Below are 12,642 nucleotides of genomic sequence, written 5' to 3' on the forward strand. Positions count from 1 at the left end.
TTTTGCCACTCACTGCGACTGAGGGGGCGTGTTCCAGTGGCAAAGTGACATCAATGCATACCCTCTATTAACAGCAGGTAGCCTGCTGCCATAGGTGAAGAAAAACAAGCTCCCCAAGGATTCACTGAGTGGGAAGGAAAAACCCCTCCCTCTTTCTAACCCTAATCTTACAACTGAATGGGCTGATCACCATTTTGACTAAATCAGATCACCTATGGGCAAGTTGAAATGGAGCTCTCTGTAGCAGTGGTGCACTGATTCCTATTTCTCATTTGGGTTTTTCCTTGACATGTCTGTGAATTATTTTCTCTCCCGGTTAAGAGCATTGCAATTCTGCAGTTGCTTCATTTTTGGTCCTATAGATCGTCTCTTCTGCTCCCTGGGCCTGGCTCCTCAGCACTGGTCACCTCTACAGTAGTAGTCATAATAATAGTAATGATAATAATAATAATGATAATGATAATAATAATCAAACTATTAGCAGGTCTTGTACTGGTGCTAATTGAACAGATTAGTACAACCAGTGCCTGAACTGCCACCCTCCCTCCCTCTTTTCTCTCTAGCCCTATCCTCACCCCTCCTCTGTCTGTCGCCTCTCTTCTCAGGCAGATGGTTTTGATGAGCACCCACTGTGAACCTTAAGTGTTTTTGCTGAGATTACAAACACTGGGGAGGGGCCCCTGCAGTGTGGGAGGTGGGGGGGGGGATACAGGACCACAGAAAGGAGGCTGAGGGGCTGCTGGTGTGGTGGTGGTGGGGGGCAAGTCAGGGGCAGTAGGGGCCTGGAAAAGAGACAATAGTGACTCAAACAGGCCTCCGTGTTGTAGTCTTTTCTTTACGCATGCTTCTCTTCAGGCATTCTGGCCCCCCTGCAGTGAAAATGAGGCCCAGAACTTTAACCTGCACACTTGAGTCTGTTGGCCACATGTTGACCATACTCTTTATGTATTTAGTCTCAAGTCAGGGAATGGGGCTTCGATCCCTTCTTTACAATACTGGAATGGTCTGGGACATAATGTGGTATTATTGTGTGTTTACTCACACACACATACATTGGTAACTTAGTACAAAAAAGTAGAAATAAAATAGTGTGGGGAGCTACAGGTGAGATTGGCTGTATGCTTAAAGGCAATCTGATAGTATTGTAGTTATGGGTGACCTTGTTGAAGTGACTTTGTGACACCACCGGTAGTGTAGAGAGTGGATGTCCTGCATGGTGAAATAAAGATCTATGGCTGAGACACAAACATGGGAGTGTGTGTGTGGGTAGGTGGGGGGGTGGGGGGTCTACCACTTCCATTAAAAGAGGACATACATGAAAAGAGAATGCAACAAAGAAGTAACACCATATTCAGCCAGAGCTGTGTCCCCTCACACACACACACACACACACACACACACACAGTGCAGCACACTCTTCCCTCTGCTTTCCTTTTGTCTTAGATGAGGACTAGCCGATGGTCCCTGCTTGTGCATATCAATGGGGACAGGGTTCTGTCCTCTTGTTTGTCTTTACCAAAGGCTCTGGCTTTGCCTTGTGGCTCCCAGGGAACTGCCCCCCTTCTCTATTCCTTAATTCCTCATCTCTCTCCCAAATGTCCCTTGTCTCCTCTCTCGGGCTCGCTCTCTCACTCACTCGCTTGTTCTCTTTTTCTCTCAATCTCTAGAGCCCAGGACTGTGTAGACTCACTCTGATTGGCATTCCCAGACAAGAGCATGGGGGTACGATGCTGGCTAGCGTGCCGGCTAAGCTGGAGAGTAAATGTTTGCCAGGCAAGTGGAGGGGTAGAATAGGGGTTGCTGCTGGGTCCGGGCCGTCCGTGACCAGATCAGTTGTCCTGGGGATTTCTCTTCTCTGCTGCCCCCCGGGCCCGAGTCTGGGCTTGGGCACCGTCCCTACCCTGCAGCTGGGATGACCAGGAGGAACCAAGCACAGGCAGGACAACAGAGAGAAGGGAGGAGCGAGCAATAGAAAAATAGGAATGAAAGAAAGGCATCTGGTGTCTGAGGGGGAGAGACAGAGAGAGACTGAGAGAGAGCTTGTGACTGTTCAATGGCAACCTTTTCTTCTCTTTGATTCCCTTCCAGCCAGGGATTACAGGCACTTGGCATTTACAGTGATTCGATCATTAATGTTTCTGTGCTGGAGGTACAGCCAGCCGACTCGAGCTCCCTACCTCATCACAGCCGTAGCAACAGGGAGAGGAATACTAGCCTATTACAATGTTTTTAGTTACTGAGGCGTTGATTTGAAATGTGGTTATTCTTGCAGACATTTCCCATACATTTTTACTTTTCGTAAACTCGGTGCTGTCTGTTCTTCAGACTCTAGTGTTCATACCAGAGAGTTTTTATTCCCCATTAACACAGCATAGGCCATTTTTTGGACATTTTTATCTAAGCAGCGATGAAACTATGAAATTGTTGTTGACATCCTTAAAAATCTATAACAAATGAGTTAAAAGGATTATCAGTGTTGTATTCTGTAAATTGTGTAACCACAACATCAATTGCACATTGTATGTCTTGGGAGAGAGTGCTTTGAGTGGCTGTTGCAGCTAGAAAAGCACTATAAAAAATGCAACTTGATTGATGATTGATCCTTACACTAATAAGCATTACAGCTCAATATCTTGCAATATCCCTAACAGTATTCAGAATCAGAATCAACTTTATTGGTCAAGTGTGCCTATGCACACGAGGAATTTGACTCAGGAGCACTTGCAGACATCACTCATACAAAGTAAAGTAAAAAAAAAAAAAACAGAAGACATAAATGGAACAACAATGACATGGGAGGGCAAGCATGTATGCACAAATATTCTGTTTTGTGTCAAAAATAACTGTTCAGTACATTATGTTAAGCTAAAATTTCCATATTAAGTTCGTCGTTCAGAATTCTGTAATACGAAAGAGGACTGTGTCTAATTAGTTGTAATTTAACTTTTCTCATTAGTGATAAGTGTGTTGTGGCAGACAGGGGGCAGCATTAGACAGCACTGGTAGCCACAGTATGGCAGTCATGGCAAACGGTGCAACATTGATGGGCTTTGAAACCAAGGTATAGGCTCTCAAAACCAAGGCTACCTAGATACTAGTGGTGAAGTGTTTGTCACCTTCTGTAAGCCTGCTATATAATGTATCTTTGGATTTGAATTGCTTTAAACTAATTTCCCCCCCGCACTTTGTACTGTAATCTATTAGTAGTTGACCTCAGCAGTTGCTTTGCAATTTCAGGTTCATAGGATCTATTGAGTTGATGAATTCAAGTTATCTGCTTTCAGGTTGTCTTCACCACTGTTTATCTTTACACTTTCTTCTCATATTCCTCCTCCTCCTCCCACCCGCCATTTCTCTTTCCTCACTGTTTCCCCCTTTTCTTCTCACCCTTTCTTGCCCTTTTCTCTCGTTCTGCTTTTCTTCTCACATGACTTGCCCTTTGCTCACTCTCTGTCTCTCACTCTTTCTTTCTCTCGCTCTAGCCCTCTCCATGGTTGGCGTTAGTTTGTTGTTTCTCTGCTGCTTTAACCTCTGACTGCAGCCTCTTCATTACTAGTGTTTATGCCTCTTCTCTCCTCTCTTCTCCCCCTCCGTCCATCAGCTGGCCAGCCGGTCAGTCAAATCCCTGTAGTCTGGCTGGTCAAACATAGATATTACACTCTGTAATAACACTGGCCACCCAGTCTGACCCCAGCCTGCTGGTCTCACCATTGCTTTTCTTCAGAAGGACAGGCATCATGCCATGCAGGTCAATGAGATTGAAGAAAGGAAGATACATGATGGACTTAAACACTCATATTTTAATTTATCATTGATCTACTTATTTATTTTTGGGTTGAATTACACTGTAAAGGGCTCCAATTTATTCATGTCTATATATAAATTTTAGAACAGACTGAGTCTTACTGGACATAAGGTGATGCCTTGACAGATGGAGATAAATGCTGATTTTGTAGCATGATCCTTTTTATAAACTGACATCATAAATGTGATGCCTTGTCAATTAACAGTGTGATTACTCACATGCATGCACACACATACACACACTGAAAGTGAAAAAAATACAGTAGGTTAGTAGGAACAAACGGCCAAGCAAAGCCCCAGCAGCCCTCACAGTCCAATGTTTCACAACCCTTTCCCCTGCTTTGCATGGCATTGGCTTTGACGTTGTGTTTGTAGCGTTCTTCAAGTTTCCACCTCCGTGACCAGCAGCCCCGCGTATGCCCAAGGATACATCTGTCCCCACTGCCATTTCCATACATGGGATTTGACCTGTGTGGAGGGAGCTTTGTTCCACAATAGCCAGTTTTCTCAGCATCAGTGTCCGGCACCGCGGGCCCACAGGGCAGCATTCTGCGGGGGTAATGCACTAGAAGCCGCGTTCGCCAGCACCCAGGCGCCGACGCAGCTTTGATCACTGCCAGCCGGCGCACATCAGGCTGGCGTTAGGGCTTTAAACCAACAACCTGCTGGACAGCGTAACATGGCGCTCGCCCGATTGGAGAGATGGGCGCGGCTGGCCACTAACTGTTTAAAAGCATGGAATGTTATTAAGTGATGCGGATACAACAGCCGCGCATGAACGGTAGAAGAGAAATACTGTTCATTTCAGAGCGTGGTGCTGTTGTTGCTGGGCATTAGCCGAGGCATCTGAGGAATGCTCATAACACAAGCTTTCCTTTTTTTTTTTAACCACCACCCCATCTTTTCACTTCTCTCCTCCTTCATTCTGTTTCTCTCTTTCCATTTATATTTCCTGTGGTGCCCAAGTATGGAGAACTTCCATGCAGCCCTCACTGTTTTACTCATTCTCGGAAGTGTATTAACCTAATTATGAATTACATCTGGTCCTGCTTCTTGAAGCATATTCCACAACTTTTCCCCCCATAGTCGTGGTGACTATTAGTTTTGATTGATATGCATAGTCCCCGCTCAGTGACCAAGTATTATTTCTACAGTGGACACAGTGGAGAGGATTGTTAATTTCTGCTCTTTCTTGTTCCTTTTGCCTCTGTCAATAGTATTTGTATGGATGAGTTTCTAAAAGTTTGAATAGATAATGATTTTTTACATTTTCTTTTTCTGTGCAGGTAAAGAGGAACATTTCAGACTTGACTAATATCCCAGTGCGGCACCAACAGTGGGAGGGTTGGCCTGCTTCAGCGTCTGATGACTCTGTAAGACACACACACACACACACACACACACTCAAAATTTGTGAATTTAGCTGTTATTAGCTAGATATTAACAACTCTGAAGGAAAATTTGGGAATCTTTCTCAAATTTGCTGTGGAAATCTGCCCATGTAACGTACTTCAATGTTTGCCTTTGCTATTATCTTACATTACTTACAATGATTAAGTACTTAAAAGTAACAAGTTAAAAGGACGTGCAGGGTTGTAGCTAGGATGGTCTTATTTGAGAGCCCAGCACAGACCTAAGCTCATAGTTACACAGACTATTTTTTTGTACAATATGGTGAATAGTAACTTGTCGTAGAAACTGTGGTCCATGCCGAAACTATCTGTCCAAAGGAGTAGAGTAAAGATGTCGAAGCAAATTAAGATGTCACAGAGGGTTCCCGTCACATGCCCTCTATCTGTGTACATTAAAGCTCACATCATTGAGTCTCTCTGACCTCTCTTGCCGCGGGGTTGCTCTTACCGGCCATTCAGCCTGCAAACAGTCACACTGATCAGAAGCGGTCCTCATACAGAACCCTGGGGAACCCCTGACCCTTTTTGTCTCAGCCTCTCTTTGACAGCATATGTGTTCCCATGCTAATTGTATGGGATGATTTATTATGCTACTTTGTGAATTTATTGCACAGACATTCTTGCAGTAATGCCTGGCTAACTTTTCTTCCCTTTGAAATCACCGTGGTTGTTGTTTGCTTTGGAATATTTACTCTCACAGTTATTTATCTGTTCATTGATTTTTGGTTTCATAATTTTATTACATACCTGAATTGGCTATAAGCCATGGAAGTGAATACAGGACAAGTTTTTTTCTTTCAGTTTCAGTTGAATACATTCCTGTTTGTGGTCACTCATGACAAACTCGCCATATGTTCTATGCTGCTGTATCCGCATTGTTCTGATGGCTACACTCTATGCTATGTACAATTCATTATCCAAATTTCACATTCTCAAAAGTGAAGGAACAATTACTGCACCTGTTTTTATGGTTTGAAGTAAAGCTATTAAGATTAAGTGGTAAAAGCTTGTCCCTGAACTGACAAAAGGTTGTGTCCTTTCCATGCTGCTGATTGTTTGCTTTATTTTAGTGCTGCAGATCATTCTAAAGCCACCTGACTGCCACACACAAAAAAAAAAAACCCACACAACAATGATGTGAATTTATGTTCTCTTGAGACCACCAGTCAAGAGACGAGTAACAACTTGCAACAAATTTATAACTCTTGGCTTTAGTCTGAAAGCACTTTGTGGTCGCATGGTGCAATAACTGGCATCTCTGTGGAGCGGCATCACTTTTTCATTATATCACAAGAAATTACTTCCTTTATAGACCTGCGACTGTAACCATCCAGTCATATAGTGGGTATGGTATGATTAACCACTTTACAGTAATAACAGGAAGAGCGCTACCCATAGCCTCTTATCCTAGCCCAGTGAATGTAGCCAGGATGTGGATGTGCTAAGAGGCAGTAGGTTTAAGCCACACTGATTTATGGCTTAACATCTTACATGAACTAACTCAGAGGGGTACTTCTTAGGCTGGTTGTAGTGAAAATACAGTTCGTGATTTCTTTTTTGTATTGTAGGATGTTAATTTGAACTGATTGGACAACGTTTGGCTATATGTGAATAGCTTTTTTGCAGTCACGTGATTCTGATGACGCGCGAGATTCAGATGGAGGGCAGGAAGTGAAAAGCAGAATGGATGACATGGAGCTAGTTCAGCCCGAACTGTGCTAGTTTAGACGATATTATGAGAGAAAGGTATAAACAGACAGTAAGATATGTTGGACATGATCCTTATGTTATGAAGAGGGATTTTTTTGACGAAGTGGTCACTGCACACACACGTGCGTTATCCGACTCAGCTCCTCCCGACCGCAGACGACGGTTCGCAAGCCATTTTTTCCAGCTTTTCGGTCAATTTCTTGCATTTTCTTCCCCTTCATGAACAACTTTTGGTACTCATTAAAAACTCCTTCTGGTTTCTCAGTTAATGATGCCAAACATAGGCATTTCGAAAGTTTGTGATGGGTGCTTCCTATGTAGAAAATCACTTCCTGCCCTCCATCTGTAGTTCATAACGTCATATGCAAACAACCTATTTCAGTGAATTTTTTAGATGAGGGAATTTTGTCCATGGTTAAAAGATACTAATGAGAACAGCTTAAGGTACAAAGCTGAATTAAATGCAGATAAATTTAGGAAATACTGACTTGCTCTGGTCTTTTCAACAAGGTTTGGTGTTCAAAAAGAAAAATATCATTACAGCCATATGATAAAAATTATGTAATTATATATACATACAGCAAGAGAACTGAAGATTGCCTTAAAAAGTAAAATGGTTACAGTATTCATGCTCTAAGTTAAAGGATGTAATAACCAAACTGGCAATATTATATATATATGTAATCCAGTGAGTCGAATAAATTCTTATAAAGAATAAAGAATTTATTCGACTCACTGGATTATTTTGCTTCTTATTTGTTGAGCACTTTCCCTACTGTTGAGTGTTTATTTTAACAAAGTTATGTGTATACACTACCGTTCAAAAGTTTGGGATCACCCAAACAATTTTGTGTTTTCCATGAAAAGTCACACTTATTCACCACCATATGTTGTGAAATGAATAGAAAATAGAGTCAAGACATTGACAAGGTTAGAAATAATGATTTGTATTTGAAATAAGATTTTTTTTACATCAAACTTTGCTTTCGTCAAAGAATCCTCCATTTGCAGCAATTACAGCATTGCAGACCTTTGGCATTCTAGCTGTTAATTTGTTGAGGTAATCTGGAGAAATTGCACCCCACGCTTCCAGAAGCAGCTCCCACAAGTTGGATTGGTTGGATGGGCACTTCTTTGAGCAGATTGAGTTTCTGGAGCATCACATTTGTGGGGTCAATTAAACGCTCAAAATGGCCAGAAAAAGAGAACTTTCATCTGAAACTCGACAGTCTATTCTTGTTCTTAGAAATGAAGGCTATTCCATGCGAGAAATTGCTAAGAAATTGAAGATTTCCTACACCGGTGTGTACTACTCCCTTCAGAGGACAGCACAAACAGGCTCTAACCAGAGTAGAAAAAGAAGTGGGAGGCCGCGTTGCACAACTGAGCAAGAAGATAAGTACATTAGAGTCTCTAGTTTGAGAAACAGACGCCTCACAGGTCCCCAACTGGCATCTTCATTAAATAGTACCTGTTAGAGCCTGTTTGTGCTGTCCTCTGAAGGGAGTAGTACACACCGGTGTAGGAAATCTTCAATTTCTTAGCAATTTCTCGCATGGAGTAGCCTTCATTTCTAAGAACAAGAATAGACTGTCGAGTTTCAGATGAAAGTTCTCTTTTTCTGGCCATTTTGAGCGTTTAATTGACCCCACAAATGTGATGCTCCAGAAACTCAATCTGCTCAAAGAAGTGCCCATCCAACCAATCCAACTTGTGGGAGCTGCTTCTGGAAGCGTGGGGTGCAATTTCTCCAGATTACCTCAACAAATTAACAGCTAGAATGCCAAAGGTCTGCAATGCTGTAGTTGCTGCAAATGGAGGATTCTTTGACGAAAGCAAAGTTTGATGTAAAAAAAATCTTATTTCAAATACAAATCATTATTTCTAACCTTGTCAATGTCTTGACTCTATTTTCTATTCATTTCACAACATATGGTGGTGAATAAGTGTGACTTTTCATGGAAAACACGAAATTGTTTGGGTGATCCCAAACTTTTGAACGGTAGTGTATATATATATATATATATACATACACACACACACACATACATATACATACATATACATATATATATACATATATATATATATACATACATACATACATACACACACACACATATATATATATGCACACACACACATATATATATATATATAACCCGTGTTGATATATACATGTATATATAAGTTTTTTATATATAACAATATATGTTATATATGTTATATATATGTGTTTTATATATATATATCAATACAGATATAGGGGGAAAAAAGGTTTTAATACATTGCAGTACAGGCCTGTGTCGTGCACTCATCAGTTGCTGATGAGTTTAGCAGCTGATGAGTGCGCGACGCATTTAGCAGCTGATGAGTGCCTGATGCGTGACACAGGCCTGTACTGCAATGTAAAACCTTTTTTTCCCCCTGTATCTGTATTGATATTCCGCTCCTCATTAATTGAGCACTTATAACAACACCATTGATGGATTTGGGGAAAAAAATGATATATATATATCCAGTTAGTCAAGTAAATTCTCCATGAAACAGTACAAGCCTGTTTCATTTACTTGACTAACTGGATTATTTTGCTCCTTATTTCTTGAGCACTTTCCCTACCATTGAGTGCTTGTCTTTCAACAAAGTTTTATATATATAAATAAACTACTAATATATATATAAACTTTCTTGACGCTTTCCCTTTTAAAATGGCAGACATTTTTTACTTTGTTAATGTACAGTCACATATCATTTTTATTACATGGTTTTTGTATATAGCACAATTACATACATTGATCATTCACATGTACGAAACATTCATCTATGTATACATGATATTTGATACATATATTTGTGTGCATTGTAAATGTTTTGATATATGTAATTGAAAAATGCATCTGTATTTATTTTTTCCCCCAAATTAAATACACTGATTCATTTACAATAGTATTTAAAAACATTCAAATGTATTTGTGCTTTTCTGCTTTCAAAAAATATGCTCATTGCAAGACTATAAACGATCGTAGCCATTTTTGGTGAGCACAATCATCAAGCAAGCATAACCATGCTCACCTCAAGTGAATAATAATACAAAAAACAATTGAGGGCTGTTTTTTTTTTATCTACTCTTTAAGTGGAAAGGCTTGGCCACACTCTGTAAGCAGTTATAGAAATGATGGCCTAGGTTGATGAAATGGCGAATCATTGTGGCATCACAGGCCTGAGCGGCACCAAGCTAACTGCAGAGAGGGGAAATAAATATTAAAAAGCACTGAGAGTGTAAAGCTAACTGTGGAGAGAGGAGATATTAAAAAGCACTGAGGGTGTAATAATGGTGTCGGCTCTTGCCCTAGACCTCTTATTGAAACGTCTGAGGGTATTAACAGAGAAAAGCCTAGGCCCCGGCAGGCCTAGCAGGTGACAAAGCAGGCAGGCAAGCTGTGTCAGTGCCTAGCTCATTAGCCCAGTCTCATCTCCTGGGGTTTGGACCAATAAACATGCCAACCACAGGCCTCAGATTACATTTAGCTCCACACACCAGCCTGCTTGCAGTTAGAATCGATTGCTGCTTAGCTCTGCTTGACTTATTAATAGGAGTGTGTGTGTGTGTGTTTTCACAGTTGTGTTTGATAGAGTGAGCATGCACACTTTGGTGATGTCACTGAGGTTGTTTCCTGCAGTGCTGCAGGAGCAGTCAGCTGGAGGTGGTAGCACAATTCACAGACCCAGCTGGACACCACCTCTACCTGCCACTGCTGCAATGTGTCACATCAATTACTGCAACACATTCCCTTATGGATGTGGTAGAAATCCATTTTTTTACACCGTGAGGTGAATATCTGTCTAATTGTAGTTTAGCTAATTGATTAACTTATTTGGGCTATCTTTTCCTTCTGTTCATTGCTTTGATTCAGGAAAGAGAACATTGCACTGAATGGTGTTTGCTGTGCTGTGTTGTGTTTGAGCAGAGAATAGTTATTTGTCCAAACAATATTCTCACCTTTGAGGGAAACTACCTTTTTTAGTTTTATGTCACCCATCCTGATACTGTCCACTCAATGTGTTTTATTGTGTATTGTGCTTTGGACCAGTCAAAGCTGTGTAAGAGTTGAAATTGGATCAGGATGGAAAGGACTCAAGTAGCACTGAACAACACATCACATTTCATTTTGTTCACTAGGTCATTGTATGAGGTGTTAGACTAAGGAAGTTGAATGTAAAAGAAAATGGGTTCAGTGAATGTAGCCTAAGCTGTAGCAAGGTGTGGTGATGCTCATTTCTAACTGACGGAGTCATGCAGGCTTGAGCTAATCAGAATCTGTTTATATTAACAGAGTACATTTACACATAGAAGTAATTTGAAATGTAGGGAGTAAGAAGTCTTATCTGCACTTAACATAAAATGCAAGACTTTTCAAAATTCTCACATGTTCAGAGATAGGATAAATCTGCAAATAGTTTCGACAATACAGTATTCCATCATAAGGATATTACAACATTTGTTTTTACGCACGTGGAACAGAAATTTCCCTGCATCAGGACAATTAGATGGTCAGTGTTTAATATTGAAAAGTCTACTTAAATTACCTTCAACCAGTTCAAATTTGGAGCACTACTTCTGTTTTCCTATGGGGTAAGTTCCATCCATCTGTAAATTCTGTAGATGTTAGTGCCAATATTTTCTGACCCAGGTCTGGTATTGTATTCCCTCACAATGCCTGTGTTGTGGGTGAAACCCCACTCAAGAATGTTGAAAGCATTAACAGAGGTTTTGGCAACAGTTGGCTTGAGGGGTGGACACAATACTGAAGAGCTTTATTTGAAAGCTTTATTTCTCTGCCTCCTCTCTTGCCCGTCTGCCCATCCTTCCTTTTCTTCCTAACTCATTTAAACCTCTGCAGATGCCAGCTGAAACTTGTATTGATTAGCAGGCCCGCTACCACACCTGTGGTAGTGATTGGCAGGTGATGGGACGTCGTCATTATATCCCCAAACCTCCTCACTCGTTTTCCTATCCATCCAGTAATTGCTGACATTTATGCAGTGTTTCATGCTGTTTGCTAATGTCTTAATGATGTGAGGGCCTCAGAGGTGCCCAGCCAATCGGGCCACTACTTCTCTCCATTTTCCCAGCTTACATTAATGGAATCCTCCACTACCTGATGGGAGCCTTTGCATTTGAGGGCTTATTGAGGGGGGGGCATTGCTGGTTGTCATAGCAACAGGGCTCAGCAGGTAGCTCTGTTAGAGTCCCCCCTACTCTACCACCACCATGTGATTGGCAACCTTCAGGTGACACTCATGCAGGAGGTAATTTCTTTGTCTTTCTCACTTATCTTTTATCTTATCTAACCTTATCTAACTTCTTATATTATCTTGTCTTCTTATCTTCTATCTATTTAGATAAGATCTTATCTAACTTATCATTTATCTTAAGACATTTTCTTGCCCCTACCCTCTCTAATATCCACCTTTTAAGGGAACTTTTATCCATCCTTATTGTGAATGTTATGTTGATCTCGATTATTGCCTGATTTTACTGAAGCAAAAAATGTCAAATACACTCAAAAATAATTGAGAAAATACTTTTTTTTGTTGTTGCTTATAGTCAAGTTCCGACTGGTTTCTTCATTCCACGAATACCCAGAATTCATTGTGAATGCTGCATTCAGAGATCCAACCCTCTGGGCAGCCAGGGCAACACCCCACGACTTGC

General features: G+C 41.1%; 1 protein-coding gene across 1 annotated transcript in view; it reads left to right on the plus strand.

The window, feature by feature from the left end:
* Window positions 1-12,642, plus strand: part of faf1 (Fas (TNFRSF6) associated factor 1) — a 181,689-nt gene that overhangs the window by 115,471 nt on the left and 53,576 nt on the right. The window contains exon 8 of the mRNA XM_056276960.1: window positions 5,091-5,177. Coding sequence (XP_056132935.1) covers window positions 5,091-5,177 — 87 coding nt within the window. The remainder of the gene's footprint in view (window positions 1-5,090; window positions 5,178-12,642) is intronic.

The sequence above is a fragment of the Lampris incognitus genome, chromosome 3 (genome assembly GCF_029633865.1).
Source record: "Lampris incognitus isolate fLamInc1 chromosome 3, fLamInc1.hap2, whole genome shotgun sequence".
In the NCBI taxonomy this organism is placed as follows: Eukaryota; Metazoa; Chordata; class Actinopteri; order Lampriformes; family Lampridae; genus Lampris; species Lampris incognitus.